At 30.4% G+C, this 27,017-nt stretch overlaps 5 protein-coding genes across 5 annotated transcripts; 1 reads left to right on the top strand and 4 right to left on the bottom strand.

The window, feature by feature from the left end:
* Nucleotides 1-164: 164 nt before the first annotated feature.
* On the bottom strand, nt 165-3,537 carry NANS (N-acetylneuraminic acid synthase). The gene is made up of 5 exons (XM_085191517.1): nt 3,161-3,537; nt 2,313-2,528; nt 1,786-2,133; nt 1,377-1,527; nt 165-1,112 (listed from the first exon to the last, which is right to left on the bottom strand). The coding sequence occupies exons 1-5, from the start codon at nt 3,287-3,289 to the stop codon at nt 907-909; spliced, it is 1,050 nt and encodes a 349-aa protein (XP_085047643.1). The 5' UTR covers nt 3,290-3,537; the 3' UTR covers nt 165-906.
* A 198-nt stretch (nt 3,538-3,735) lies between these two features.
* On the bottom strand, nt 3,736-12,135 carry Hmgcl (hydroxymethylglutaryl-CoA lyase). The gene is made up of 6 exons (XM_085191518.1): nt 11,667-12,135; nt 11,414-11,559; nt 11,214-11,337; nt 10,814-11,026; nt 10,194-10,382; nt 3,736-4,085 (listed from the first exon to the last, which is right to left on the bottom strand). Exons 1-6 carry the CDS (start codon nt 11,736-11,738, stop codon nt 3,813-3,815), a joined length of 1,017 nt encoding a protein of 338 aa, XP_085047644.1. The 5' UTR covers nt 11,739-12,135; the 3' UTR covers nt 3,736-3,812.
* A 433-nt stretch (nt 12,136-12,568) lies between these two features.
* On the top strand, nt 12,569-14,071 carry LOC146535769 (protein KRTCAP2 homolog). The gene is made up of 4 exons (XM_085191520.1): nt 12,569-12,720; nt 12,789-12,943; nt 13,140-13,267; nt 13,917-14,071. Exons 1-4 carry the CDS (start codon nt 12,717-12,719, stop codon nt 14,023-14,025), a joined length of 396 nt encoding a protein of 131 aa, XP_085047646.1. The 5' UTR covers nt 12,569-12,716; the 3' UTR covers nt 14,026-14,071.
* Nucleotides 14,072-14,489: 418 nt separating this feature from the next.
* Rip11 (Rab11 interacting protein) lies at nt 14,490-17,161 on the bottom strand. The gene has a single exon (XM_085191515.1). The coding sequence runs from the start codon at nt 16,946-16,948 to the stop codon at nt 15,521-15,523; it is 1,428 nt and encodes a 475-aa protein (XP_085047641.1). The 5' UTR covers nt 16,949-17,161; the 3' UTR covers nt 14,490-15,520.
* Nucleotides 17,162-25,510: 8,349 nt separating this feature from the next.
* On the bottom strand, nt 25,511-26,229 carry LOC146535767 (uncharacterized). Its single transcript, XM_085190780.1, has 2 exons — nt 25,955-26,229; nt 25,511-25,701 (listed from the first exon to the last, which is right to left on the bottom strand). Exons 1-2 carry the CDS (start codon nt 26,216-26,218, stop codon nt 25,630-25,632), a joined length of 336 nt encoding a protein of 111 aa, XP_085046906.1. The 5' UTR covers nt 26,219-26,229; the 3' UTR covers nt 25,511-25,629.
* Between the last annotated feature and the right edge of the window lie 788 nt (nt 26,230-27,017).

The following is a 27,017-nucleotide window of genomic DNA, read 5'->3' as shown; positions in this document are numbered from 1 at the left end:
TTTTGTAGGTGTGCTTAATGTAATTTAAATAAATAGATAAAGAGGATATTAGTTGTTTTTTAAATTATTTGGAAAAAAATAAACAAAATGTAAATATTGAAATTCAAATTAATTAATGGTGATTTTGCTATTCTCTGAACTTATGGTGCAAATAAAAACGACACTTCTGAAAATAATGTCTGTTACGGTTTTATTCATCTTTTCAGACTTATACATAAATTCGAATGGTTACCTATTTGTGTCATCTTTTTACTTATCTTATCAACTTACAATAAACCAATGAAAAGTTTGTTTACAAAATATATAATAAGATAAAGCATTTTATATCAATAACGTTATAAACTTACAAAAATAACATTTTTACAATAATATTTTTATTTCTTAAAATTACCTTTCATAGAATAGTATACAGTTTTATTTTATTCTGTCTTTCAGTTTATATTATAAAAATTACAAATATTATATAGGAAATGAATTAGATTAAAAAATAATCGAACATCCAACTCCATAACCATCAGTTAAACTTAACTTATTAATAAGAAATATGCCATTTTTGTCAATTCAAAGTAATAAGAAAAGGACCTCTTGGTATATATCACATAAGTATTTAGTTAAAAGTAAATAATAAATTGTTATCAAACGGTGCTGAAACTGGAAAGGGCTCTTAATCCCGCAATGCTGAGATTATAAGAATGCGCGTCGTACCGTGTGTTGTGAGATTAATGTTATTACAATATTTTTTGGATTTTTGCTTCTATTTTCTGTGATACGGGATTGAAATTTCATTGTCCGTAAATATCAAAATTGAATATAAGTTGCGAATTTTGGATTTCTAATTGGAAGTTATATATATATATTAAGAATATTATATGTCCTTTTATGGTGTATCTTTTAAAGCATGTTTATTTAGCAAAAGTCGCCTTCGTTTAAAGGTTCATCTTCTTTCTTGTCATACACCAGAGTTTTGTAAATAACTTTCTCGAAGTGCAAAGCATTTAATCCTTTAGGTTCAGCCACCTTTATTTTCACATCGCCAGGATATAAAATTTCACCCTTGTTTTTCGTACATCCCATCACTAAGGACTTTTGTAATTTGTCAATGCATGGGATTTCTGAAACAACATGATTATTTTTTCATAAAAGGTTTTAAATTTTTTTTCATACCGAAAAAATGTAAAGATTTAAAAATACGCATACATATATTTTGTTATTTACACAGTTAGATCGTATTCTGCCGTAAAAAATATTTATTATACTATAGCAGCAGAAACAAAGGTAGGTATACATATATACGGATATTCCCGATAAAAATAGTAATAATTTTATTGGGGATATGCATCTGTAATTTGAAAAAAAAAAACAATTTATTCATTTACCTGAAGTTACGACTTTCTTAATGGGAGTTCCAAGGGAGGCCTCGATCACTCTTACGTCTCTCACAAGTTGCTGGAATTCCAGAGGAGTCAAAGAACAAATGTGATCTGTTCCTTTCATAGTTTTATCTAATGTTATATGCTTCTCTAATACCTAAAAATAATATGTGGATAAAAAAATATTAATTTTTGCAGTTAAATGCTAATTAACATTTCTAACTGCAACCATTGAATATTAGGTAGGTAGGTATATCATTTTTAAATAATCTGTGGATTTATTTTTATTAGCACTGATGATATTTTATTTTTTGTTATAGTGATAAAAATATTGTTACTATTGTAAAAAAATAAAATATGACAAAAGAAATATCTAAGTCTAAAGAACACAAATTATGATAATTTTCATGATTACCTTAGCTCCCAATGCAATTGCACCTAAAGCTACTGCAGTACCAACTTCCTGCCCAGAATACCCCACGGGGATATCGAACGTGTTTTTATAGTCTTGTAATACAGTAAGGTTGCAGTCTTCAAAAGGCACAGGATACGCCGATATGCAGTGCAATAAACAAAATTGTTTGTGACTAGCCGATATTATGTCATAAATAGTTTTTACTGCTTCCTTGTCAACCATCCCGGTCGATATGATTAGAGGGACGTTCTTCGACGCGGCATATTTCAAGAATAATAAATTGTTTGAATCCCCGGAACCAATTTTGATAAACGGCACTTTTATGTTCACCAAGAAGTCAAAAGAAACCTGTCAAATTAAAATCATTATGTTGTTAAAAACACTGATTGACTTATATATATATCTATATAAATAAAACAAAATATTTATTTCTCGTGTATTGCAGATACATTCAAAGCAGGTACTTAGATAGCATGGGAATTAATTAATTAATCATTAAACTTTATAGTCTACGTCAGTTTACGTACCATATCCATGGCCGAAGCAGTGAAAAGAATGCCTACTTCTTGCGCATATTTGAAAAGTTCTCTGTATTGGCTCTCACTAAATTCTAAGTGCTTCTTGTGATCGCCATACGTTTCACCCCAAGAGTTTGGATTGTTATATGGCCGTTCCAAATATTTCTTTGTGAATTTCTCTTTTAGGCATGTCTTTTGAAATTTAACGCAACTCGCGCCGGCTTCCTGAAAATTGTATATTTAAACGTCGCCATTAAAAATATCTCTTTGTTCATACTCTTTTGTTTCGTGATAAACGACAAAGAATATCACAATCATGAAGCATTTAGGTAAGTACGTTTTTATCGCAATAATGCTAAAAGTTGTTAAGATTTTCCATTAACTTAATATATCTGATGAATTATGTGTTCTAATTTAAATTTCTTATGGTGCTTTTGTAAATTGTTTGTTGGTAGGTATATAAAAAATATTAATTATTTTATAAACATATTTTGAAAATATTTAATTAAGTAACATAGACTGATTAACTTTTAGGAATGACAGGACGACTATTTTGAACTAAAGTGGTATGACTACTCAATCCTTACTTGCTCATTCACAAGTACCAAGGCAAAGTATACCTACACGTAAATAATTATTACTTGACCACATCAAAAGCTTATCCTTCTCCAAAATGATTTATATAAATATTGAAAATTTGAATTGAAAATATTTTACTGTAAACACGCGTCCAAGGCATTTACCGCGGCGCGAGACGTCAGCCGACATTGTTTTGTTTTCGACTCACAAGTCACAACAAAACACTTGCTTATAACCTTTAAATCGAGTTTACTACAAATACATAAAACATCACAAACCTTAGCAGCTCGGATCAACTTTTTTGCTATTTCAATGTCACCTTGATGATTTTGTCCAACTTCTGCTATAATAAAGCAGGGATTGTTGCCGCCAACCTTAATGTCTTCTGTTATCTTCACTTCGACCATTGTCACGATGTCAGTCAGCGTATCGCCATAAACACAAACGAGCCGTGGCCGTCTCTCGATGCGAACTGATATGATATGTAAAAACTAAGTAACTAATAAGCGAAAGGTTTATCGACCTCTCTTGAACAGGGTATTGAGTAAATAAGGTCAATTCAATATAAAAGCGAGTTGCCCGCGGCGCGCGCGACGCACTAGTGCGCCGGCCCCGCGGCCCGCCTGCTGCCCGCGCCTCGGCGTAATTGATAAAAAACCTGTATGATGGGTGTCCGCGACCACGCTCACATAACACGTTATCTATACAGACGTTAGTAATAAATTTTAGTTGTATCAATTATTGGTATTATGTCCATTTTGTAACTTTAAATTATATTAGTTATTTATCATTACTAATGTTTAAAACATTGCAGGGAAGTATCGTGGCTAATGGGTAAATTATAAACGAAGTATCTGAGAATATAAAATTTATTTATACATAGATCTGTCCATATTTACATATAATTATCATATTGTTTATTGTCTTTGTTTAAAGTGAGCACGCGGCCATTTTAATGATGTCACGATGATCCTTTAGCCTGTCTCCGATAGCTCTGTTTACTTTGGAGTCGGTGGGTTTTGCTAGGAAGTTCGATATGTAGCGGCCGGCCTCTATCAGTTTGACGAGGTCCACGTTTGTATTGACTCCCAGGCCGTAGAGGAAGTATACAAGGTCCTCAGTGGCGAGGTTCCCGCTCGCGCCGCGTGCGTATGGACACCCGCCCAATCCAGAGATAGATGAATCGACAGTCTTTATACCAAACTGCAAAAACAAGAATGGTTAAATTTATCCGAGTGACGTCATTGGGTGGGTGCGCTTACGTACTATACGCGCATTCTGTAGTTGCCCACTCAGTTCTTTGTGACCTTTCACTATTTACATGGGAACAAAGCGTCAAGTACATTTAAATATATTTTTACTTTTATCAAGTCTTGTAAATGTAATCTTGTGTGTTGTTCATATACTTATGTTATCATATGATGTGATAACAGAAATCTGGAAATTATAAAGACACATCGTTGTATTTTTGGTTGAAAACTGATCTAAATTGTAGTTTCTAAATAAATAAACATTATTTACTGCAAAATTTCTAAAACGATGGACAGTGGCGGATGAAGTAGTTACGTTCTTTCTGCTTTCTGTGTAAACACGTAGTAAAATAAGTACCTATTAAAAAACATAAACGGTCGGCGATAAGAGTTTAATCCTGCTAAGTCCATTTTAATTCGTAAAAATAATTATGTAATTTTTCATTATGTATGTACATTTTTATAATTTTCGAACGTGTAAAAAGGAATACAAAATTTACTTTTATTTTATTTCATATAGTAGACAATACAAACCAATTTTCGAAATTATAAAAACATTCTAATAATATACATACGTATCCTAATAATCTCTCTTCCTAGAATTAGCTTAATACTCTGTTAGCAGGTTTAGGCAATATGCCGACAAAATACTGCTATATGCTATAACTATCGCTGCTCTAAATAATATTGTGAAAAAGTATAATAATTAACATTCTTCCTTATTTGTAAATATAGTTCAATACAGTAAACAATTATTATATTTTCCGCTTAATTAAATGTCACTTCGGTCAATATTGAATTGTATTAATCGTAATTGATCTGTACGCATCTATTTCTTTTCTATTGATATTTCTTAGTAAAACGTGTTTTTCTTGTATTATCTTCTATATATATAAAAAGACTTGTCCTCACTGACTGAGGTAAGACGCACGCACAGCCGTAACCGCTGATGGTAGAAACGTGAAATATGGACAAAAGTTTACTTTCGTAATCTGGACATCCACTAAGAAGGGATTTTGAAAAATTTTAACCATAAAGGGGTGAAATAGGGGTTCAAAGTTTGTATGGAAAAAAATTTAAATCGGCGCTGATTTTTATAAAATTTGAAATTTAGATTTTTAAAAGTATTTAATTGAACACGTGTTTCATCGTTTTCTAGAATTCTCCCCCTAAAGGTGCAAATAAGGGGTTGAAAGTTTGTATAGGTTTTTTTTAAATCGTCAGCAATTTTTTTCAAATTCAGACTCTTAAACGTATATAATTAAACACATGACTTAGACTCTTTAAAATATTTAATTGAACACATGTTTCATGGTTTTCTAGAATTCACCCCCTAAGGGTGCAAATAAGGGGTTGAAAGTTTGTATGGAAAAATCTTTAAATCGCCACCGATTTTTATAAAATTTGAAATTTAGACTCTTAAAAATATTTCATTGAACACATGTTTCATGGGTTATTAGAATTTTCACCTTTAAATACGCAAGCGAAGCTGCGCGTGTCCGCTAGTATTTTTAATATATTTATGGAGACAATGTAAAATTGTGTAATTGTTTAATACGCAGGTATTTTTTTGGGTTTGTCACTTAATAATTAACTAAATAAAAATTCTGTTTATCTTTATTTTTCTGGACTGGCAGAGAATGTGAGAAAGTATAAATTTAGTTTTTTATATTGTTAATTGTTTTCTCTCGATGTAACTATTAGGTACATACTTCCAATAGATTTTATATTTTCTATCTACTCTATCATCGCGAGTAAACACTTCAAAACTTTGCAACGGTAGAGGCAACAATCGGGCAATTCATCAATGAAATTGACTTTTAATTAAGTTAATAGTGTAGATAAAATTTTAAAAATATTTATACTAAGCATCATTTTCAAAAGTCGGTATAAATATTGCTTTAAATAAAATTGATATCTTTAGACTATAATACCTAATATGTTTATATTGAACGAATGATGCAACCATCAGTCGTTTTTGATAAAAACATATCGTTGACCCTCTGATAACAAGATATAGATAGAGAGATATGTAAATGTAAGTGAGCACAATTGAACTTAAATTATTCGTTCATTAAAACTTAGATTTTTGTTTTGAGTTATTACAATAAGAGCCTCATGCTCTTGCTGTATAATGCCAGTCTTTCTGCTTTCTCGTCCATTTTTGTAGTGTACAAATCATATGAGAGCTAAGTAATTCGTTTTTAGATTTTTTTCTAAATATCCTTACTCTTATGGTTTAATATTATAGTTTAATCTTTAATAGAAAATTAAACATCGAAAACCGTGCATTCGTCTACTAATTGTTATATGTCCCACTTTCTTTTATAATTACGGTACATTCTTTTATAATTTTTATTAAGTAAATTAAAATAACTCAAGCGTGTAGTTAGTTATATGGTGTAAAGAACGCACAATATTTCGCTAAAAACGAATTTATATTATATTCTTGTTCATCAAAAAGTTTTTACTCTTTTTATACTGCTTTTTCAAACAAATCATTGGTTAGATTCTTATTTACTTCCTGAGTTCCGTTTCTGGTAAGTAATTTATTGTTCTGATTTCTTTTGTGTACACGGATAATCAGAAAAAAGTTGAAAAAAGATATAAAATAATATAATACAATAGATTTTATTTCTTAGTTGAAGGATACGTAGGCCAAAATTTATAAATCCCTCTTGATTCTGAGATCGGATCGACAAAAACAACATCTCAAGATCGATCTCAGAATTGAGAGCGGTTTATAAATACGGGCCTTAGCTTTCAAATTGTGTTGACTCAGAATTACTTATGTTATAATATTTTTATTGTTTTCCAACGTTCTTTAGCATAAAGAAAAATACAGGTAAATAAAAGAAAAAAATACTTATAGCAACAATAAATTATGAACAGAGATCATGTCTGAAGAAAGTTACGGTTTATCTCACAAGTAATAAATCTTTGTTATCACGTCAACTCGAGGTACTCTGTATTAAAATTTATGCGAACTAAAGTATCTATGGCTACCCCGATGCATAATTTTAATATTGCAAATATACAATAACTTTTGGTTTAGGTCAATTTCAACCAGTTTAATTTTCACTAAAACATCGACGATGGAAGTTTCGATATCGTCATCGATACATAAACCAATACTTTCGAATTGAATGAAATTCGTTCAAAAAAATAAGAAGATTAAATTTTTATTCAAATCAGATATACATATGTGATTTTTACATAACTAAATCGTTTTATTATATTTTAAGTTTTTTTTTACTTTTTAGTTTACTGTTCAAAGCACTAAAACTACTGCTAGGTACTGTAAGCCGTCGAGGACCTGTTTCCTTAAGTGTCTTTCGTCTTCATCATCAGACTTCTAATGGCCGTCACAATCCACTTGGGTGTAAAGTTCTCAAGTTGATTAACATTTTATTTTACTACCGTAACGACGTTATGGTAGGTGACTCAGTTGTCCGGATAGCCTATAAGACTCGCTCGAGTATTGTTCATTTGCTCCTAAGAATTGAAGAGTTCCGTTACTTTGTCATGAATCTCATAATCAGAACATTACCAACCTCTTTATTAGAAAGTCTTGAAGTACATCCATTCCAATAAAAAAAATGAAATCGGTTGGTGTGATATTTCAGAATAGATATTTGATTGAATGTAAATGGTGAGGGACATTACACTTGAATACAAAAAATATAAGTACTAAACTAAACATTTTAAAAAAGCATATACATTATACATACATCTGTGATTTTATTTCATGATTAAAGACTTTCCTTAATACATTACACTAACCATAATATGTTTTCGGTATCCAAATTCCCAAGAATAATAATTAGCATAAAGTTTCTTTTGTAGATATTAATATTTAAAATATATAAGAAAATATAGTGTAGGACATAAATATGTATATATAATTTATAGCACATTGATGAGGGCTAGAAGTGCCCGCATCAATGTCTAAAAAATCGGATATTAAAGCATATGATGGACTGGAAGAGCCCTTCCAAACGTTATTTTCACTGTTTGATCTATTTTATTGTTCAATTGTTATTCAATATTTCAGTTGATCGACGGTTATAGTCGGTCAGGTAGTTTTTTTCTATAGTTGGCTTTCCAGTGTATATATATATATTATATTTAACCAAACCAGAAAATAATTTGTTTCATTTTATAATTTGATGGTTTGCAACAATTTTAATACTGTATAGTGAAAATATATAAGGTAGGGTAGATCAGTATTATTTATTGTCCATTGTGTACCGTACATTGATTGGTCCATTAAATCTAAATTATTTTATTTTTCAAAAATTGGTGCCAATTTAAAGATTTTTCCATACAAACTTTCAACCCCTATTTCACCTCTTCGGGGTTAAAATTTTTCAAATCCCTTCTTAGTGGGTGTCCAATTTATAAAAAACATAATCTGTCCAAATTTCACATTTCTATCATCATACCCTGAGATCCGGCCGTTGAATCCTGCATAAACGAGTTTTCTTAATTAAACCTATATTAATGAATAATACATGATTAGTAGAACAGATTACACCTGGGTTGCCTGGAAGAATCCTGCCGCAATCACCTTTAATTACATTTTTTCGTAACTCGTTTTTGGAGAAAATTGCACCCATACGTTTTTTATATGAATCGCACATCATTTGAAAGATAATCGCATAAGGAATTGAAAAATTAAGGGTTGCCAGCTCTCAGTCTGCCGCAAGTCTAGGGTTGCCTGGTTTAAACATGTCACTAAATGTTAATAATTTGCACTCATGTGTTTTTTTAATGAATTATATATCAAATTAAAGCTTATTTTTTTCTGAACACTATAAAACAGGGTTGCCTGGAAAATTCCTGCCGCAAACAGGGGTTGCCAGCGTTTGAAATATTTTATTCCGGTTCCGTTTGACTATGAGAATAGACGATGAAATGCGCGGTCTGCCTTATGTTTTAAAGTAAAATATTATATAATAGAAGGTCAATTCCGCTTCAAAAAAATATCCGCAATAATGGTCACCCTTCTTTATATTAAGGGAACATGATGTATATGTATGTATATTAATAGTTTATAGAAGATCGATATTTGTAAACATTTACTTAATTAGATAATTTAGTTGTTTTGAAAGGGTTATTTAAATTAATAAATAAATATTAGTATTTAGAAAATAGATTTTGCAAAGACTCAATATTATAGATTCATTATTTTACTTGAAAAATAAGGATGATTTCTTCTGCCCTATGATCTTTAAATAGTTTTCTGCGTGTACTTAATATGATTAAAATCATCATTTAACAGGTGAACAATTAGAATAAACATTGATTTTAAGATTGACCTTCTATTATATAATATTTTACTTTAAAACATAAGGCAGACCGCGCATTTCATCGTCTATTCTCATAGTTCAACGGAACCGGAATAAAATATTTCAAACGCTGGCAACCCCTGTTTGCGGCAGGAATTTTTTAGGCAACCCTTTTTTATAGTGTTCAGAAAAAAATAAGCTTTAATTTGATATATAATTCATTAAAAAAACACATGAGTGCAAATTATTAACATTTAGTGACATGTTTAAACCAGGCAACCCTAGACTTGCGGCAGACTGAGAGCTGGCAACCCTTAATTTTCCAATTCCTTACGCGATTATCTTTCAAATGATGTGCGATTCATATAAAAAACGTATTGGTGCAATTTTCTCCAAAAACGAGTTACGAAAAAATGTAATTAAAGGTGATTGCGGCAGGATTCTTCCAGGCAACCCAGGTGTAATCTGTTCTACTAATCATGTATTATTCATTAATATAGGTTTAATTAAGAAAACTCGTTTATGCAGGATTCAACGGCCGGATCCCAGTCTATCAGAGGTTACGGCTGTGTGTGTGTGTCTTACCTCAGTGAGTGGGAACGTCTCCTTTTATATATATAGATGTAGGAGCTTTATGTATATACATAGTCACAAATCTAGTTTTAAGTAGTGTCTAAAGCAATATTCCAAATTTTAATGTTATTTTAATTAATGATAAAAAAAAAAAGAAAAAAAAAGAAACCCTATAATAATCACAAATACATAATTACCTCTAATCCAGCAAGTAAATTAGACAACCCCTGTCCGTAAGTATCGTGGAAATGAAGTGCTAGTTTATCAGGTGAAGTTACAGATATTATTTCCTTCATTAATTTTCGTACAGAGCCAGCGGTGCCTACGCCGATTGTGTCACCAAGTGATACTTCATAGCAACCCATTGAAAATAACTCTTCTGTTATCTAAAATAAAAAAAATAATATTTTTTTTTGCAATTCAATTTTTATGTATCTGTTACTTTAAGGTATTTTATTAGCTTCATCATTGTATCCAGCACATAGCAGGGAACGGAGTACAGTCTTAATACTAGGTTCCTTCTGCCTACCCTGCTGTGCACAGAATACAGCATAAAGCTGATAAAAAAATAACCATATAAGCCATAGTGGTGCAGCAGTTGACCGTGACCAAATAATGTTTGTGAGTTTGATAATCAGTCAGGAGAATGTTTTTTTTTCATTTCGTAATTCTGGTAAGAGGACAAAGAGCCACATTGAGTTCGATGACTCCACACAATGTCTCAAAAATTAACAGAATTTTTGTATGTGAGAACACAGTGTCTAAACTTAAAATACTAGATACTGTGTAAAAAAAAATTAAGTGAATTATGCTTTACCTTTGCTATTTTCTTAGGTTCAATTGCTCCATCATATGGGCATCCTAAAACGCATGAGACATATCCTCTTACTCTGATACCATCTTTGATAGCTTCGTTGGCAACTAATTTAAATCTTCTAAGACCTTCTTCAACTGAACAATTTAAATTCTTTTGTGAAAATCCTTCCGAACCAGCAGGGAATATTGCTATTTCTTCAATATTACATTGTTTCTGTGTAAAATAATCAATATTACACATTAAAATAATACACAACAATAGGCTTCATACTGTATTGGAATACACTGTAGCAGAAAAGGAACCCATTGTTTAAGCATTCTGTTCCAATTTTCTGTTAAATTTTTGAGATAACTAAAAGTAATTTAATAATGACTTTAATAACTTTAAGTTAATAACTTACTGCAGTTTCATAGCCTTTTAAGTTTGGTATTAGTACTGGGTAATTTACATTAGGTTTTCTTTTAAGATTCTTCATAACTTCACTTCCATCACTCATTTGTTTTACCCATTTTGGACTGACAAAACTGTTAAATGATAAGTAAAACCAATTTTGGAAAAAAGTTATAGAAAAATTAGCTAATTTATTTTCGTTTCTCCTACCTTGCAGATTCAATATCCTTAATACCTGCTTCAGCAATCTTGTGTATCAGTTCAATTTTTATTTCAGTGGGTACAAATTTTGCCTCATTCTGAAGACCATCTCTAGGACCAACTTCATAAATTCGTAATTCTGTTGGTAGATTACTCTGTAATAAATTTTATTACGAAATGATATATTATGATTTTCATTAAAATTATTATAATAACAAGGGCAAAGTTGTCATAGAACTTATTAAATAATAGCAAAACTTACGGTTGTACGATATATTAGCGCGTTGACGTTTTTTAAATAAAAGTTATTTAAGACTCGTGTTCTAGTTAACATTATTATTTTATTTGCGTTATTTCAGATTAAAAATAATATACTACGATGAAGTGCGTACGTCATTATACACTTATCAGTAATCACTTTGTTAATGTTTTCAGAACTCTGATTAAATGTTGATAACGAATTCATCTTCAATATTAATGTAATTTATGTTGTTTATTGATGTTCAATTATATTTTTCTGCTATTTATGATTTTCTACATCTTCATAGATTATTTGCAGACTGTTTCATTTATAAAATATACCCTGTAAGTACTTTTGAACGCTTCAGCCAGATTTTTAAAATATTAAATACATGTCATACAACACATGATATAATAAATCATTTAATAATAATCAAATTCAAAATCATATTCTTAATTATGTCAAAGTCAAGGGTCAAAGCTGAAAGTTGACAGACAAAGTTTCATTTCAAATTTCAAAAATGACGCTAAGACGGTACCACTTAACCACCACCATCAATAACGAATACTTTTCATATTGGTTGCGCAGTACTGTTTTTTAAATATATCAATAACATTTAATTTGCATGAAATTCTCTTAACTAAAAGTGAACTTAAAGTGATTATTTAGAATATCAAATAATCATCTTACCATAAATATTAAGCATTTTTAAAGCTTTGCTTTATTTTAAAGTCAAGGTAGTATTGCCTACATTAGAGTAGGTACTTAAAAATTTCAATGAAGAAATTGGTGTTTTGTCGACTAACGAGTTAGAAAGAAATTTAAAGAAAATTTATAGTACGGCCACCATAAACTCAGCTGTACGGTAGATGACTTCACTTTAAAACGGCCACTGCCCACTACTCTTTGATCGTATTCTTTAATCTGTGATAATTATTTTTTGACAGTGACAACTTATGATAAGTAACGCCCCCTATCTATGTTGTAGATATTCATGTTTTAGGAATACCGGCTTGCAGTATATTTTATTATAGAAGTTGTTTATATTAACTGAAAATCATTGTTTTCAAAATGGGTATGTAAAACAAAATAACACATCTTTAATATAAAACAATGAACTAAAGTATTTTTATTTTATTTCAGCGGTAAACAGTGCCACGTCTTTCGTGTTATCATCGATTTTAACCTTGTTAATATTTTCTGGAATGCAGATGTACAAACCAATCTTAATTAGATCGCCAATTACAATTATATTTGGAGGATATTTGGGTTCTGTTATGTTTATGTTCTTTGTTACCGTATCCTTTTTAAATACAATTAAGACAGAAAAGATATCTACTTTTATTAAGACAAATTAAAAATTGCTTAGCAATTAAGTATGATATACATTTATGTTATTTTATATTACTTAACAATGTATCATATATTTCACTATGTGCTGGTGTTTTGATGATAAATATTTACTGTATATACTATTCCTTAGTTGAAAAACAGGCAATAGGAAATTTAGAAGCAACACTATTTGGTAAAAATTTCCAATTGAAATTACCAGAGATAGTGATATCAATGCTGATTTCTACAATTGCATCAGGAATGGTTCACAGGATTTGTTTTACTACATGGTAACATAAAATTTTATATGTTTTTAATATTCATACTGTATGTACAATCAGAGAACCTAGTGTTCTAGTGTACTCCATTCCCTACTTCCACCTCAATTTGATATATTGTTCCACCAAATAGGGACCAAACCTACAATCATATTTAAAGTTGACACAATTCGACTATCCCATGATACTCTTTATTAATTTTTATTATATGACATGCCTATAATAATATATTTATTTATTTGTCTGCATAACTTATTTAAATCATAATATACATAATGTTACTATACATTTTTCACTTTAAAAAAAAGTTATTAGATTTACCTAAAACTATGAGACGGTAGTACATTGTATTACACAAAGAACACAATAAATATGTTTAAAAAAACAATAAATGATGCTTAAAAATAAATTAAACTAATTTTCCAATGATTTCTAATTCATCATTTGATAAATAGGTTTACATCAAATAATGGGTACAAATATTTTTTATCATATTAGACTTTTTATTTATACAGTTTTGTGCTGTATGTTGCTTTTACAGCAAGGTAGGAAAGCGGTGTGCAATAAAGGTGCTCACTGCTACACTTTGTTTTACAGCAAATGCAATTTATCTTATTTATGGTCTTAATATAATATTATCATACTTATATTTCCTTTGCAGCTTAATTTTCTCAATTATAACTATTTACTACATGAATAAGCTGTCTCAAAAAACATATGCATCTGCACCTGTTGCTTCAGTTCCAGTGAAAGGCCGTCGTCATAAATAATATTTATATACATTTTTATAATTTTAAATACAAATATTCAATTATACTTGCTATTTTATTTTAATTATAAAAAATCCAACTAAGACTTTTTTTCTTTGCACTGTATCTTGTAGAGTAGGCAAAAGGTACTTAGTACTACAACAATCCGTTTCCCTTGCACTACCCAATTTTTTTATACAATAACAGAGTACCCAATGACATGATTTTGCAAATTTTTTAAATATTAATATTTCTATGTTTATTCAATATATTGTGGTTTACAAATAAATTGATAACCATGCTTTGTTGTCTTACTAGAGTGCGGAGATGTAAATACATTATTCATCTGAATGTGAATCAAATAAACTTTTTAAACTCGTTATCTATTCATTCTTAACAAATATTGTGTTATAAATTCTTTTATTTCACAAAATTGAATTTAGTAAAGTAATTAATTTAAAAAATATGTAATTAAACATCAATAGTTAGTATTAAAAAAAAAGTTTATTAATTTCTATGGACACAATATTGCTTAATACAGTATAGCAGTTCTATAACAATAATGTAAAACATACTTTAAAATGTTTTTAAACATACTTTTCTCTTAACATATTTAGAATAATACTAAAGTGACTTAAGAGTAAGTAGTTTTTAGTAATAGTAAAAAATAATGTTTATTTTAATGTGAAAATAAAATAAGTTAAATAAATAGTTCATGCAAAATTAATATGTTTAAAATTAATTAGTTTCTTCTTGTGTATAGCGTTAATTTAAACAGACAGGAAAATTAATATTTTTTAATTAGCAAAATGTAACTAAGAAATATTTCAAAAACAGTAAAAACTTAACTTTATACCTATATTTTAAATTATTAACTGGGAAAAAAAGTTACAGCATAAATGTATTAATGATTCATAAAACAATTTTAAATACTTAAAACTAAAGTTTTTAAATTAATAATGACTTAATATTTATTAATATTATTACATACTTTCTATACTTAATATAATTAGATATATGCACACAGTATCTTGTTATTGCACAAACACTATACATAAAATTTATTTGCACTTTAACATCAAATATTTAGAACAGTGTATATAGTATATTTTAGTGGTAATTAATATAATAATAGGTAGTATTTATAAAGAGTATTTTTTTAATTATTTAAAATTATTACTATAAGATACTGCCCTCAAATTTGGCACAATATATTAAAAATATTGCAATAATGTTGTAATATGTGGAAAATATGTATGTATATTTGAAATCTAGTTTTTTCATCTAATCAATGATATATAAGATAAAGCTATTTTATCAATTCTATATGTTAAATTTGATTCTACTGTGATATCACAGATTTTGTAAACAATTAAGGCACAATTAAAGACACTATTTTCCAATTTAAAAATAAGTCATTGATAATTACTGTTATTGAAAGTCATTCATATATGAAAATGAAGTGAAATTCAACAAAGTTTAACATTGTTTAACATTATAAACATACATATATCTTTTACTTGTTTCTAATATGCATACTGTTATTTCTAACGTAGGGGTTTTGAAGGATCCTTGGTGTTGTCTCCATTACTCTTAGCAATAAATCATCTAGATAGTTTTCGAGATCCTTATTTTTTTTCTTTTCAGATTCTACATCTTTTTGTAAATTATATATCATGACTATAAGATCTTCCCTTGTCATATCATTAAATTGTTGCAACACAGTCTTAGGTATATTATTAAAAGCAGGATTTATGGTGTCCTCCTCTACAATGTTTTCCTCTCCAACTATAATTCGTTCTTCAAGAAGTTTTTTAGGTTTACTGCTACCAAATTTTTTGAAAAATTTAGGACTAGGCTTCTCTTTTAAAGAACTAGGACTATCTAATTTCTTATTTCTTTCAAGACTTGATGACTTTTCTTTGTCTATCATAGTTTGACTAATAGATTTTCTGGGATACAATTTTTGGGACCACTCATCATCCTTGTTAAGAATCGGCACTGGTAATTGTGGTGGTGCAAATGTGTCAAGACTTAAGCGAACAGGTTTGAGAGGTGCAGATTTTTCCGCAATAGCTAAAGTGCTACTTGTGGATCGTCGTAAAAATTCCCCACCACCTAAATTTTCTAGTGATGCATTAACTGGAGATGGTGTATATTTAACACCTCTGGGTGCAAATGAATTTTGTACATTGAGAGAACTTCCAGAACTTTTATGAGACAAATCATCAAAAGCAAATTCATCTTCATCTTCACTTATAACACCTGGGTCTGCTTCACCTGATGATCTCTTGGGAGTAGATGTATCTGGAGTAGATAAAACAGAAGTACGAAGATTACCAACACTACCACCTAATGATGATGATTCACTCTTTTTGTCTTTTCTTGTTAGGTTCATTTTAGATCCCAAGTTTTTTGCTAATTTCTTTATTCCCTTTCTCTTTTCAATGCTACCTATACTCATAAGGCTGCCTCCCACGTTTTGAGCAATACTTGATAGAGATGACTTGTGCTTCTCTTTCTTGCTGAGGTCTGTTAAACTTCCTTCTTTCACTGTAAAACCAATTTTTACTTCCAATTCACCCCTATTTTTGTCATTTTCTTTCCCTGCTTTTCCTTGCAACGTATACCATCGGTTTCTTGGTCGTTCGTAGACATCGAGGTCTTTTAACGGAATCGATACCTGACCTAATAAGTGATCCTTAACAAAATCTTCGTCGTAAACTTTTAAAGCAATTTCAGCAGTATTTCCTTGACTCGGTATTCGTAATTCGCATTCTTCATACCATTCGACATTCTCCGTAGCTTTATGTTTTACAGAAGTTTGAAATTTTTCTTTGGCCAGAGAGATTGTAACAAAACAGTTATTTGTACCGTTTTTGCCTTTAATAAGTAAGCCTTTCGCTCGTTGCACTGTAACTTGCACATGAGTTGGGTCCCACATCTCGTCTAATAAGATGTAACAATTACCACTGTATTATTTGAAGTTTCTAATGTTATTTGCACTGTAAATTTCGAAGATGAGGTGTCGAGCGTATCGTCCGTCACGAATTGTGATTGGTATCTTGAATGTATACAATCACAATCCGTCATTCCTCAATTCCTCATTCATTACTCATTGTCAGTCATTTTCATTCCGCATTCGTGATTTGATTTGCCTTTGCCCCGCCTCTGACATTCCATTCACCTTTAGTTTATGGTTTTGTCTATTGCTTGGTTTGTTTGTATCATCTTTATATTGAGATGAAAATGTTTAATAATATTGGAATATATTTATAAATATTATATTACATTTTATTTCATTATATGCTTTGAGAACAAAGTAGTAATTTTATAATAAAATTAATGTTGCTAGAAAAAAAATGTAATGCCAATGTACAATTTATATTTAAAAATACATCGTATAATTTATTCTTTTGTATAATAAAAGTACGAATAAGTTTTGTATAATATATCTACATACTTAGGTACATCAATAAATTGTAAATATATAAAAATATTAAAACAATTACAAAAAATATGAATATTAATAAAAACAACAAATGAGAAATAACGTCCTTGGCGCATAAAAGATATTTACATTTGTAATGTACCTACTTATTCAGAAAATTATTAACTTGTTTTTGACAATTATTGATTCTTAGGAGGATTGGATAGGAGGATAGGAGTATTGAAATGCTTATTTTAATAATAATGCACACATGGAGTTGTGGAATCTTAAATGCATAATGCATTTATAATATATATAGATATATACAAAATTATTAAAAGTAATACTTATTCTAGTACATAGGTACGAGAATGTTACTTTTAACTAATAAAGTGTTATCTAAACGAACTATAAAAACTATAACTACTAGGTATCGATTGTATTTGTATGTAGATTCTTATTGGATTATATCGTAATACGTACATCGTAAACATATTTTACACTTGAAAAGAATCTATTGCATAAGTAATACATACATTTACTGAGACACGGTAGCTATATAGTTGGCAAAACCCAATCTATGGCGTTTTTAATAACGTTTGTATAAAATAATAGAGGTTGAATGATTGCAAAATCTTCTCATCTGCGTAACTGAATTCGACTAGATTCGCTTATTGTTTATAAATGTTCATCATTATTATCATCATCATCATCAGCCTGTCGTCGTCCACTGCTGGACATAAGCCTCTCCAATGGCACGCCCACGATCTTCGCATCCAGCAGTTGCCAGCCACTTTGTGAATATTGTCACCCCATCATTACGCTTGCCGAGGCGTAAAAAAAAATCAGCTTAATTTTAGCTTTTTTTTATAAATGTTATGATGAATAAATTAAGACCCTGTCCGTGTTATGTACCGTAATATAAATTTAATCTATACATATTTATAACATTTATATATGGACAAAAAATGTTACCATTCATTTTTATTTGGCATATTTCAGAGGAGATAGGTATTAAACATTGTAATTATTTTGAAGTAGGTATATCTAATAAAGTTCACTAATTTGAAAATTGTTATAGTACGGCTGGTGTGCAGTTTGCAGGCTTGTGAATGAGTGACGCATAGGGAGTTGGGAATGAGGTCGTAACCTAATTTGACATTACTAGTCCAGGAAGGACCGATAAAATATTGATGTGAAAAAATTTCAAAATGTCGAGGAGTCATTAATAAATAATTGTTTTACAGTGGTAGTAGTCTAATCTAATGCATCTTCGTCTGACGTTATAATCCCATAGGGATTCTTAAATGCTTATTTTTTTGTCTTATTTTTCGTTAAACTATGATTTAAAAATATCTTTTGTTTTATATAATTCGTGTATATTTCAGTATTACCAACTGACAAGACACATTCTTAAAATGCTGACAATTTATTTATATTTAATAACTATAGCGAACGAACGAAAATGGAAAATGGATAATTCATTGTAAAATATAAATGCCACGAAATATTTATTGAGATAACACATCGTTGTAGTATCGTCCATTAATTTACAAATAGCTATTACGAGCCTGGTTTCTACTCTACAGCCTCTGCAGGGAGTCCAGTATGAATTAATAGGCCAGTTTACTGTTGCATAATTGTGTGGTGCTTAGCTTTGTGTCACTTTAAGATTTAATAGCAAATAACAAAATAATGTATTTATTAGCAGTAATAAGAAGTCCAAGAAGTATTATTTAGTAGACGAAATATGGACAAAAGGTCTTTTGGTTTTGAATTATATCTATTTTTTTGATGTAATAATGTAAATTTCCTTTCTCATTCTTCTTTCTCAGGTTCATTACATTTACTACGAGGTACTATTTACTTCTACTACTGTGTAGAAGTAAACAGTACTGTGTGCGCACACACACAGCCGTTTAAGTAATTGATTAGGCAAAAGCGTGTGACTGTTCGTGATGGTTTTGGGTTGACTCAGAGTGGTTTAATACTAGGTTCCTAGGTTCCCTCTATATACCAGTATACCCTGCTATGTGTGGGATACAGTAGTGAAGCGTGGAAAAAAATATTGTCACTGTCGAGGCTTGCAAAATTACAATTTTGTAGCTTTTTTTTAGTTGTTAACTATTGTTTTGTTATAGTACTGTACGGGGTTCTATGTGTAGCTGTAGCTGTAGTGTAGCTAACACTTAAATCTTTCTACACCCTTACATGAAATACCTTAAAGCCAAAAGTAGACAGTTTTCTAAACATGATGCCTTATCGTCTGTAAATTATATTTCCACTTTGTAATCACATAAAAAAATGTAATTTAATTTATTCAAGATAATATTCTAATTTACAGAAGCCCAGCGCCTGTCTTATCGGTTAGTAACTTGTTGTAGAGAAAATTCATTAGCGTATCGTTAAATCACCATCGCTGTGAACTTTGGCTAAGTTAATATTTTGCTTGGGCTCAATACCCTGCCAACTTTACGAACAAAATTTAGTACGGAGTTGTGTACACTGTGAATATTATAGGAGCCAGCCGTTGTATAACTTAGCAAAAATTGTTTTAATTTTATTAAAAAAAAACTTTATTTTTATTCTCATACAACTTTTACTTATGAAGTCAACTAGCAGTATTTTAGTACATCATTAGTATATGTATATTGTAAACCCAACATTGGAGAACTTAGACACTAAGTTAGCGTCACGCTGCATCCCGCATACAGTAGGGTAGGCAGGGGGTAGTGTTAAGACACTCTGTTTCCTATTTTCCCCTGAATCCTGGAGTTATTTCGTGTTCAGTGGTGGAATTCAACGCCACGCTTTGCCTCGACACTAGAGTTAAGAAATGAAGATATTAAGTATTTCATTTCTTCGAGTAGGAATCGAATCTACAACCTTTCGCGTTTACAGTCACACTTAGTCACCTCTGCGCCACGACAGAGCTCTTAGATGATGTTAAAAATACACAATATGTTTATTGTAACAATTCAATAGATGATTGTAGTGTATGATTTAACTTATGAGACAAAATTTTGCGCATATCTTCGAGTTTTTTTTATACTTTTAATTAAATAGTTATGATGGAATCAAATAGTACTTGAAGCTAATTAATTTCAAATATTAATCGTCAGCTACGTAGGTTTAAGTGAGTTCAAAAGAAACAAAATTGAGAAAGAACCGAATTAATTCGGAGTAGAAAAATAATAACAGGATACTAACGGAAGACTTAAATGCCGGCCTTATCAACTCACAATGCTTAATGCGATGGTGTTAGTCGCTTAATATTTAAGATTCTTATAAATTTCCATAAATATTTTTCCGAGAAAGTTTGGCTTAAACGTTTACTATCTCGATTGTTCAAAGTTTGCGGATAGTTGACCAAGTTGCCAGGTTAAACTTTATCAATATTGATATTGTCTACCAGGTTAAAATACCATAAATTACTTGTAGATATGTTTTTTTATTAAATTAATTAATAAAACCGTTAGTTATAAGCTTTTAGATGTCAAATTAATATTTAGTGCAGAAATGATGATGGTTTTCTTTATACTGTTGTATGATGTTAGTTTATACCAGAGCTGTCTAACAATAATTGAATGTCTATTTAGTCTTCGTTTATTTAAATTGTAGATATATTTATTTTATCTAATAGGATAAACATGTTATAGATACTGGAACAATGCACCAGATATAAGCACAGTGCTTCTTTATATACTCGTAGTTCGTACATATAGTAAAATTGTAATTGAACGCTGTCTCTACATGGAAGATATAGGAATGAATGTATAACTGGGGACATTTACAAATGTAGTGTAGTACCCAATCACAATGACTTTTAATTTTTTTGTTTGTTTGTCGATTTGTCTGTGTGTTTACTCAGAATCCCTTAACCGATTTGAGAGCAGATTTCACGATTATATTTTAGCAAACTTCCCCTAATATTTAGTGTTTTTTTATTTAAATTGGTTCATGAATAATAAAGTTTTGTCAATATTAAAAATATTTGGTTCGACAAAATTGCTTACAAAATATTTTTTTTATTGGCTGGAACTTTAGCTTCGAATGTACAGATATTGTGTCTAAAGTTATATTATTATTAGAACATGGTAGTCATTTCAGTAATTTAAAAAATTAAAATATGTATTAATTTTCCATTTCAATTTCACAAATATTGCTTATAAATCGGATATTCGAATCGAATATTAAATTAAGCACAATATTAACTATTTAAACAATTGAAAACTCGCTCTTTTGGTTTCGAAGGAATTGTTTATTTATTTATTCAGTGATTGCTTAACCTGGATGCAAGTGCAATTATAAATTCATATATGTTGTACCTACACATGTGCAACATGAATAACTTACACTTCTGCAAACAAAGAGCTATTTACTCTAGTATATGTAGCAGTACTATTAAATATTATACATCTATATAAAACATCAAAAAAAGAGGTCGAGGGTGTGGATGGGCGAAGGTTGTGTATTCGATCCCCACTCGAGGAAGTGAAATATTTGTTTACGTTTATATTTCATTTCTTCGCTCTGGTGTCGAGGCAAAGCCCGGCGTTGAGTTCTGCCACTCAACACGCAATGCCTCCAGAATTCGGCAGAAAGTGAGGAACGGAGTGTCTTTATACTAGATTCCCTCTGCATACCCTGCTGTGTGCGGGATACAGCGTGAAGGCGATTTAGATTTAGATTTAGTAATTAATCCTACATCCTTGTCTGCTGGTATAAGTTATATTTAGTTGTTAACTAAACAAAAGAAATGGATAAAAAATAACAAGAACGTTGACAGTAATATATGAACAAAACAAAAGAGGTAGGTACGTAATAGAATTTTTGGAGCGGCCATTAGTAGTGTAACGAGAAACAAAAGATTTCACCTTTACACCTGCTTATTATGATGGCTCATCATAACGAGTCTGCGTTCGTCACCTTCAAGGAGGACGCTTTTACGTGAAATAACTTTTTTCTTATAAGAAAAGAAATAATATTTATATTTTAGCATATACACGATATTTCCATTTCTTCGCTCTGGTGTCGAGGCAAAGGGCGGCGTTGAATTCTGCCACCGAACACGCACTGTATCCAGAATTCGGCAGAAAGTGGGGAACGGAGTGTCACTAGATTCCCTCTGCCTACCCTGCTGTGTGCGGGATACAGCGTGAAGCTGATTTAGTTCTATAATATGGGCTCGTTGGGAATTTAACAAAAATTCTTCGGACTTTTAAAGAGGGCGGACTGCCTTTATCATGCTTTTCTACTAATATGACCTTGTTGGCAATACGAATGCGAGTTCAACTATGTTGCTCCAAGTATAATGAATTCAGGGAGTATTGCTGTTAAAAAATAAATAAATAAAAAAATTATGTATTTTTTGTTGAACTCTGTCTGTCTTTACTGATTTATGATTTATTTTTTTATTATTGTACGGAATCTCATCAATGCTCAGAATTGGAAGAGCGCTATTCGTAAATTGCGGGCTTTATTTTATCAATGTGCCAGTATCCAGGGCTAGTTACGTACGCGCCATCGTAAATAAATTGATTTCATTCGGAAATTAGTTCCATATATGTGTATGTAGAATTTATATAAATACACACACATATATATATATATATATATAATATATATATATACATATATATATCGTCTGCTTAACTGGAGCTTCGTTTACTTTTACATTGCGTTTGCATAATCATTAATACATGCGTAAGCTTAAACGATTTATTTTCCCGTTTTCCGCCCAAATGGAAAACATAACTTGTTAAATGGCAGAGTTCAACGCCGCGCTATTCACAGAGTAGGTGAAAATGAAAATACAGTCCTCCGATGTCACCACCTTTATTTCATAGACTAATAGAGCTGAAAAGAATAAAATGAATTTATATATATATTATTTGCCATAATAAAATATTTTTTTAAAATTTCACTATTGAACAATAGTCAACAAATACAGGGTCATGAAGATTTCATCTTATGTTAGGTTTTCATAACTTATACATTTACGATGTATAGGTACGAGTACAGGCCGTATTTATTATTTATCTAAACAATTTAATCTTCTCAAGTATTCAAATTCCAATAAAATTCCACTCCTTGTTTACCGTTGAAATTGTAAGCTTTGAATGCTTAATAATTAAAGAACCTAATACAAGTACGGACTACCCCACCTATAGGAGAGATGAGGTAATTGCTTTATATTTTGTTTTCTAAAATCTAAACTATATTAGTCAGCCAAAGTGAACAAAGTGTGACTGTAAAACTGGCTGGTTGTGGGTTCGATCTCCACTCGAGGAGTTCTGGTGGAGGACTCTGATGTCGAGGCAAAGTGTGGCGATGTGTTCCGCTCCTCTACACATAATGCCTACAGAATTCTGTGGAAAGTAGAGAACGTAATTGTTTTAATAGTAACAGAGTGTCGTAACACTAGTTGCTGCCTACCCTGCTACTTGCGGGATACAGCGTGAATCAAGAAAAACTATTGTATAAGAATTTGCGTATAATGGTATATATAGACTCAAACAATATTTTTTATAAAGTGATATAAATAATATAGTGACGTAATATACAGGTAATATATAAAGTATGTGCAAGATAGAAGGTAAATTATAAATATATGAATATTACATATATAGAACTTTTGACTCCATAATTATAAAACAAAATTAATATTATTGATAAATCTGTAATTAAGTCATTTCAGCATCATTAATTAAGGTAACAAAAGTACGTATAAGCAACTCATTAGAGTGGGGTTTCCTTCTCGCCGCGAGAAAGTAGGTCAACGACCAGAACATTTTTTCTATTTAAGATACAACTGTAAACAATAATGAACATGTTATTGTGGTTTTCTCCTTTCAACTATTATAATTAATTTAAAAAAATATACGTAAACTTTTTAAACTTATAAATGATATATAATTAACTAAATATCTTGTCTAATTGTTTGTTTGCCTGTGATCTTTGTCATGTTACTTCCATTTACCACCACAACTATTGATACGAAGCTGACGAGAACCTTGTGTCAAGACTAAATTAAAGACTTTGGGAGTGCAGTGTCACTCCGTTTAAATTCAGACCCATCTTACTGAATAACTTTTGCTAAAGCGGTAAAGCTCGGTTGTTTCGTACCGTTTAACTGATCTGTTATGATTACTCATAACAGACAGGATAACTCATAACAGATCTTATAACAGAACTCTAGATTTTTAGATTTCCTTATATTTACATATTTAAATGAAAGGGTGTAAATTCAGGTCTTGGCACTGGTACTGTAGAATATTTAAAGTTCGAAGTATCTTTTTAAGCTTCATTTAAGTGACTATCTTATATAATAATTTGCATTCTCAAATGTCAGAAGCGCTACATTTTTTTAAATATCTAGTAGTGTATAATAAAGAGGTCACGGGTCATGATTAAAAGAAATATTTTAGAGTCTTATTAAAATTGAATTCATGAAATTTAGATTTATTTAAACTATATTTTTTTAAAACAGTTTTAAAGTGTTTTTCCACACTTTAGTATATTATTAAAGTGTATTACTTTATTTGGCTATCGTTTAAACGGCCATCTAATTAAAGAAATTTTAGTTAGTTCCAAATTGTTATGTTAGGTTCCTAGCTGATGGAAATGTCATTAAATTGCTTTCTTTTTAAGATTAAATTGACCTTTTCGCTTTGTTTCTTTACCAGAGCGAGGAAATGAAAATATTAAATATCTCATTCCCCCGAGTGGGAATCGAACCCAGAACCCAGATTTTAGTCGCACGTTAGTTAGCTAAATGGTTCTTAAACGTTAATATTGCGTATAGTAACGTATGTTGTAGTCCCGCTTGGTTGTAGGCTATGTGAAGTGTAAAATCAAACAGCAGTTGGCCGCAGGCCAATGTGAATGTGTATTTTTCGAAGCGTGATTTGGCTTTGTATATAACCCTTATATTATTATAGTATAACATTTTACGAATTTCAATTTTTTAAATAAATAAAAGAACTGTGTGCGAATTATTAAAATTTATTAAAAAGTAGATATTTTTCACAAAAAAAATATAATAAAATAAAAAATAGTCAATTAAAATTGGATTTCAACTGGAATATTCCAATTAAATTTTACAATAATCGAGAAAAATAATTGAAAATAATTGATAGCTTAAACCTATTATTAAAAAGTCAATACATGTATAAAACAAGCTTCTACGCCAGTTACCTTTCTGGAGCCATAATTTCATCATATAAATGAGAGCCTTTACATTTTTCACATATCACTACAAAGTTCTGAAAAGAATGGAAATAAATTTCATTATTATAATGTTATCTTAAGAAATATAAAATTGTATATAAAAAGTTGAAACATAGCACATAAGCATACTTTATGCTACGGTAAAATAGTTTGTGGATTAATATGAAAAAAAAAACGTATTAATGTGGTTAAAAATAAATAAATATTGTTATAACTTATATAAATATATGTAAATATAATTTATTAACATCAATGGTTGTCATTTTATATATTAAACTAGAAACGTACCATATTATACTGTTGTCGTAGAAGATCCATTGCGACGTCAAAATTACGATCGGATACGGCACCATATTTCTCCATTAGTTCTACAGATCTTTCTGCACGCTCTTCTAATTGTCCCAGAGTGGCGGGTTCCCCTCTGAACTCCTCACGGCGTCGACCAAGTCGCGCACCCCAGCTGTGGTGGCTTCTCGCCCGCCTCGATGGATGTGTATTGGCATGCTCTCCTGCAGCCTGTCCTTCCACTGAGCTTGGAGGTAAATTCACCATGTTACTCTCAACACAGACTATAGCTAAGTGACAGATTTTTAAAAAATCATGGATATTTAACTAATACATCGTATGCTTGTAAATATTTTTATTACCCTTATTAGTAAACAATTATACTTTAATCACTCGTATTGTTGTTAGCCAAAAAAATTTAAATCCTTAAATATTTAAAAAAATAACTGTTACTGTAATGATAATATTCATTAAGTTAAAGACACGCTAAAGGGATTACTTAAACAATAGGTTTCCAGGGATTTCATTAGTTAGTTAGGCGGTGTAGACAATGACACTCGCTCCTTTCATATTCGACTTTATAATAAATGTAGTTACTGCTTTTAAAAAGGTAATTAAGTCGTAAAAAGTGAAGTTTAAGTTAATATTTACCGTTTCTATGTAAAATAGTGAATACTGAAAAAACGGGTTGTCTGTTAAGTCGATTTACGTATGATAATTTTACGTCATATACAACGTCATTAGAAAACATTGATAACGTCATTGGAAAACATTGGCATATGGCAAACCGCGTAAAGCTGAAAAAAAAGAAAAAAATAATAAATAATATATTTTTTTCAGATTTTACAATGAGTTAGTATACAATGTTTTTGAAATAATGTAACTACCCCTCTTGCGCCGCAGCAAGGGCGATGCTTATTTCGCATTGTAGCATGGAATACGTCAACCCTTTTAGAGTAATTGGCGGCACACGACTTGGTGAACGGTGTTCAGCCTTAAATACGAGAAATTCACGATTCGTAACATTATACATACATCGACCCATTTACCGCCGCCGTAATTATCT

This window comes from Heliconius melpomene, chromosome 10 (assembly GCF_056956725.1).
Source record: "Heliconius melpomene rosina isolate 202511_hmr_F chromosome 10, ASM5695672v1, whole genome shotgun sequence".
NCBI lineage: Eukaryota > Metazoa > Arthropoda > Insecta > Lepidoptera > Nymphalidae > Heliconius > Heliconius melpomene.
The sequence above is the reverse complement of the archived record's forward strand: the minus strand, read 5'-3'. Positions and strand labels throughout refer to the sequence as shown.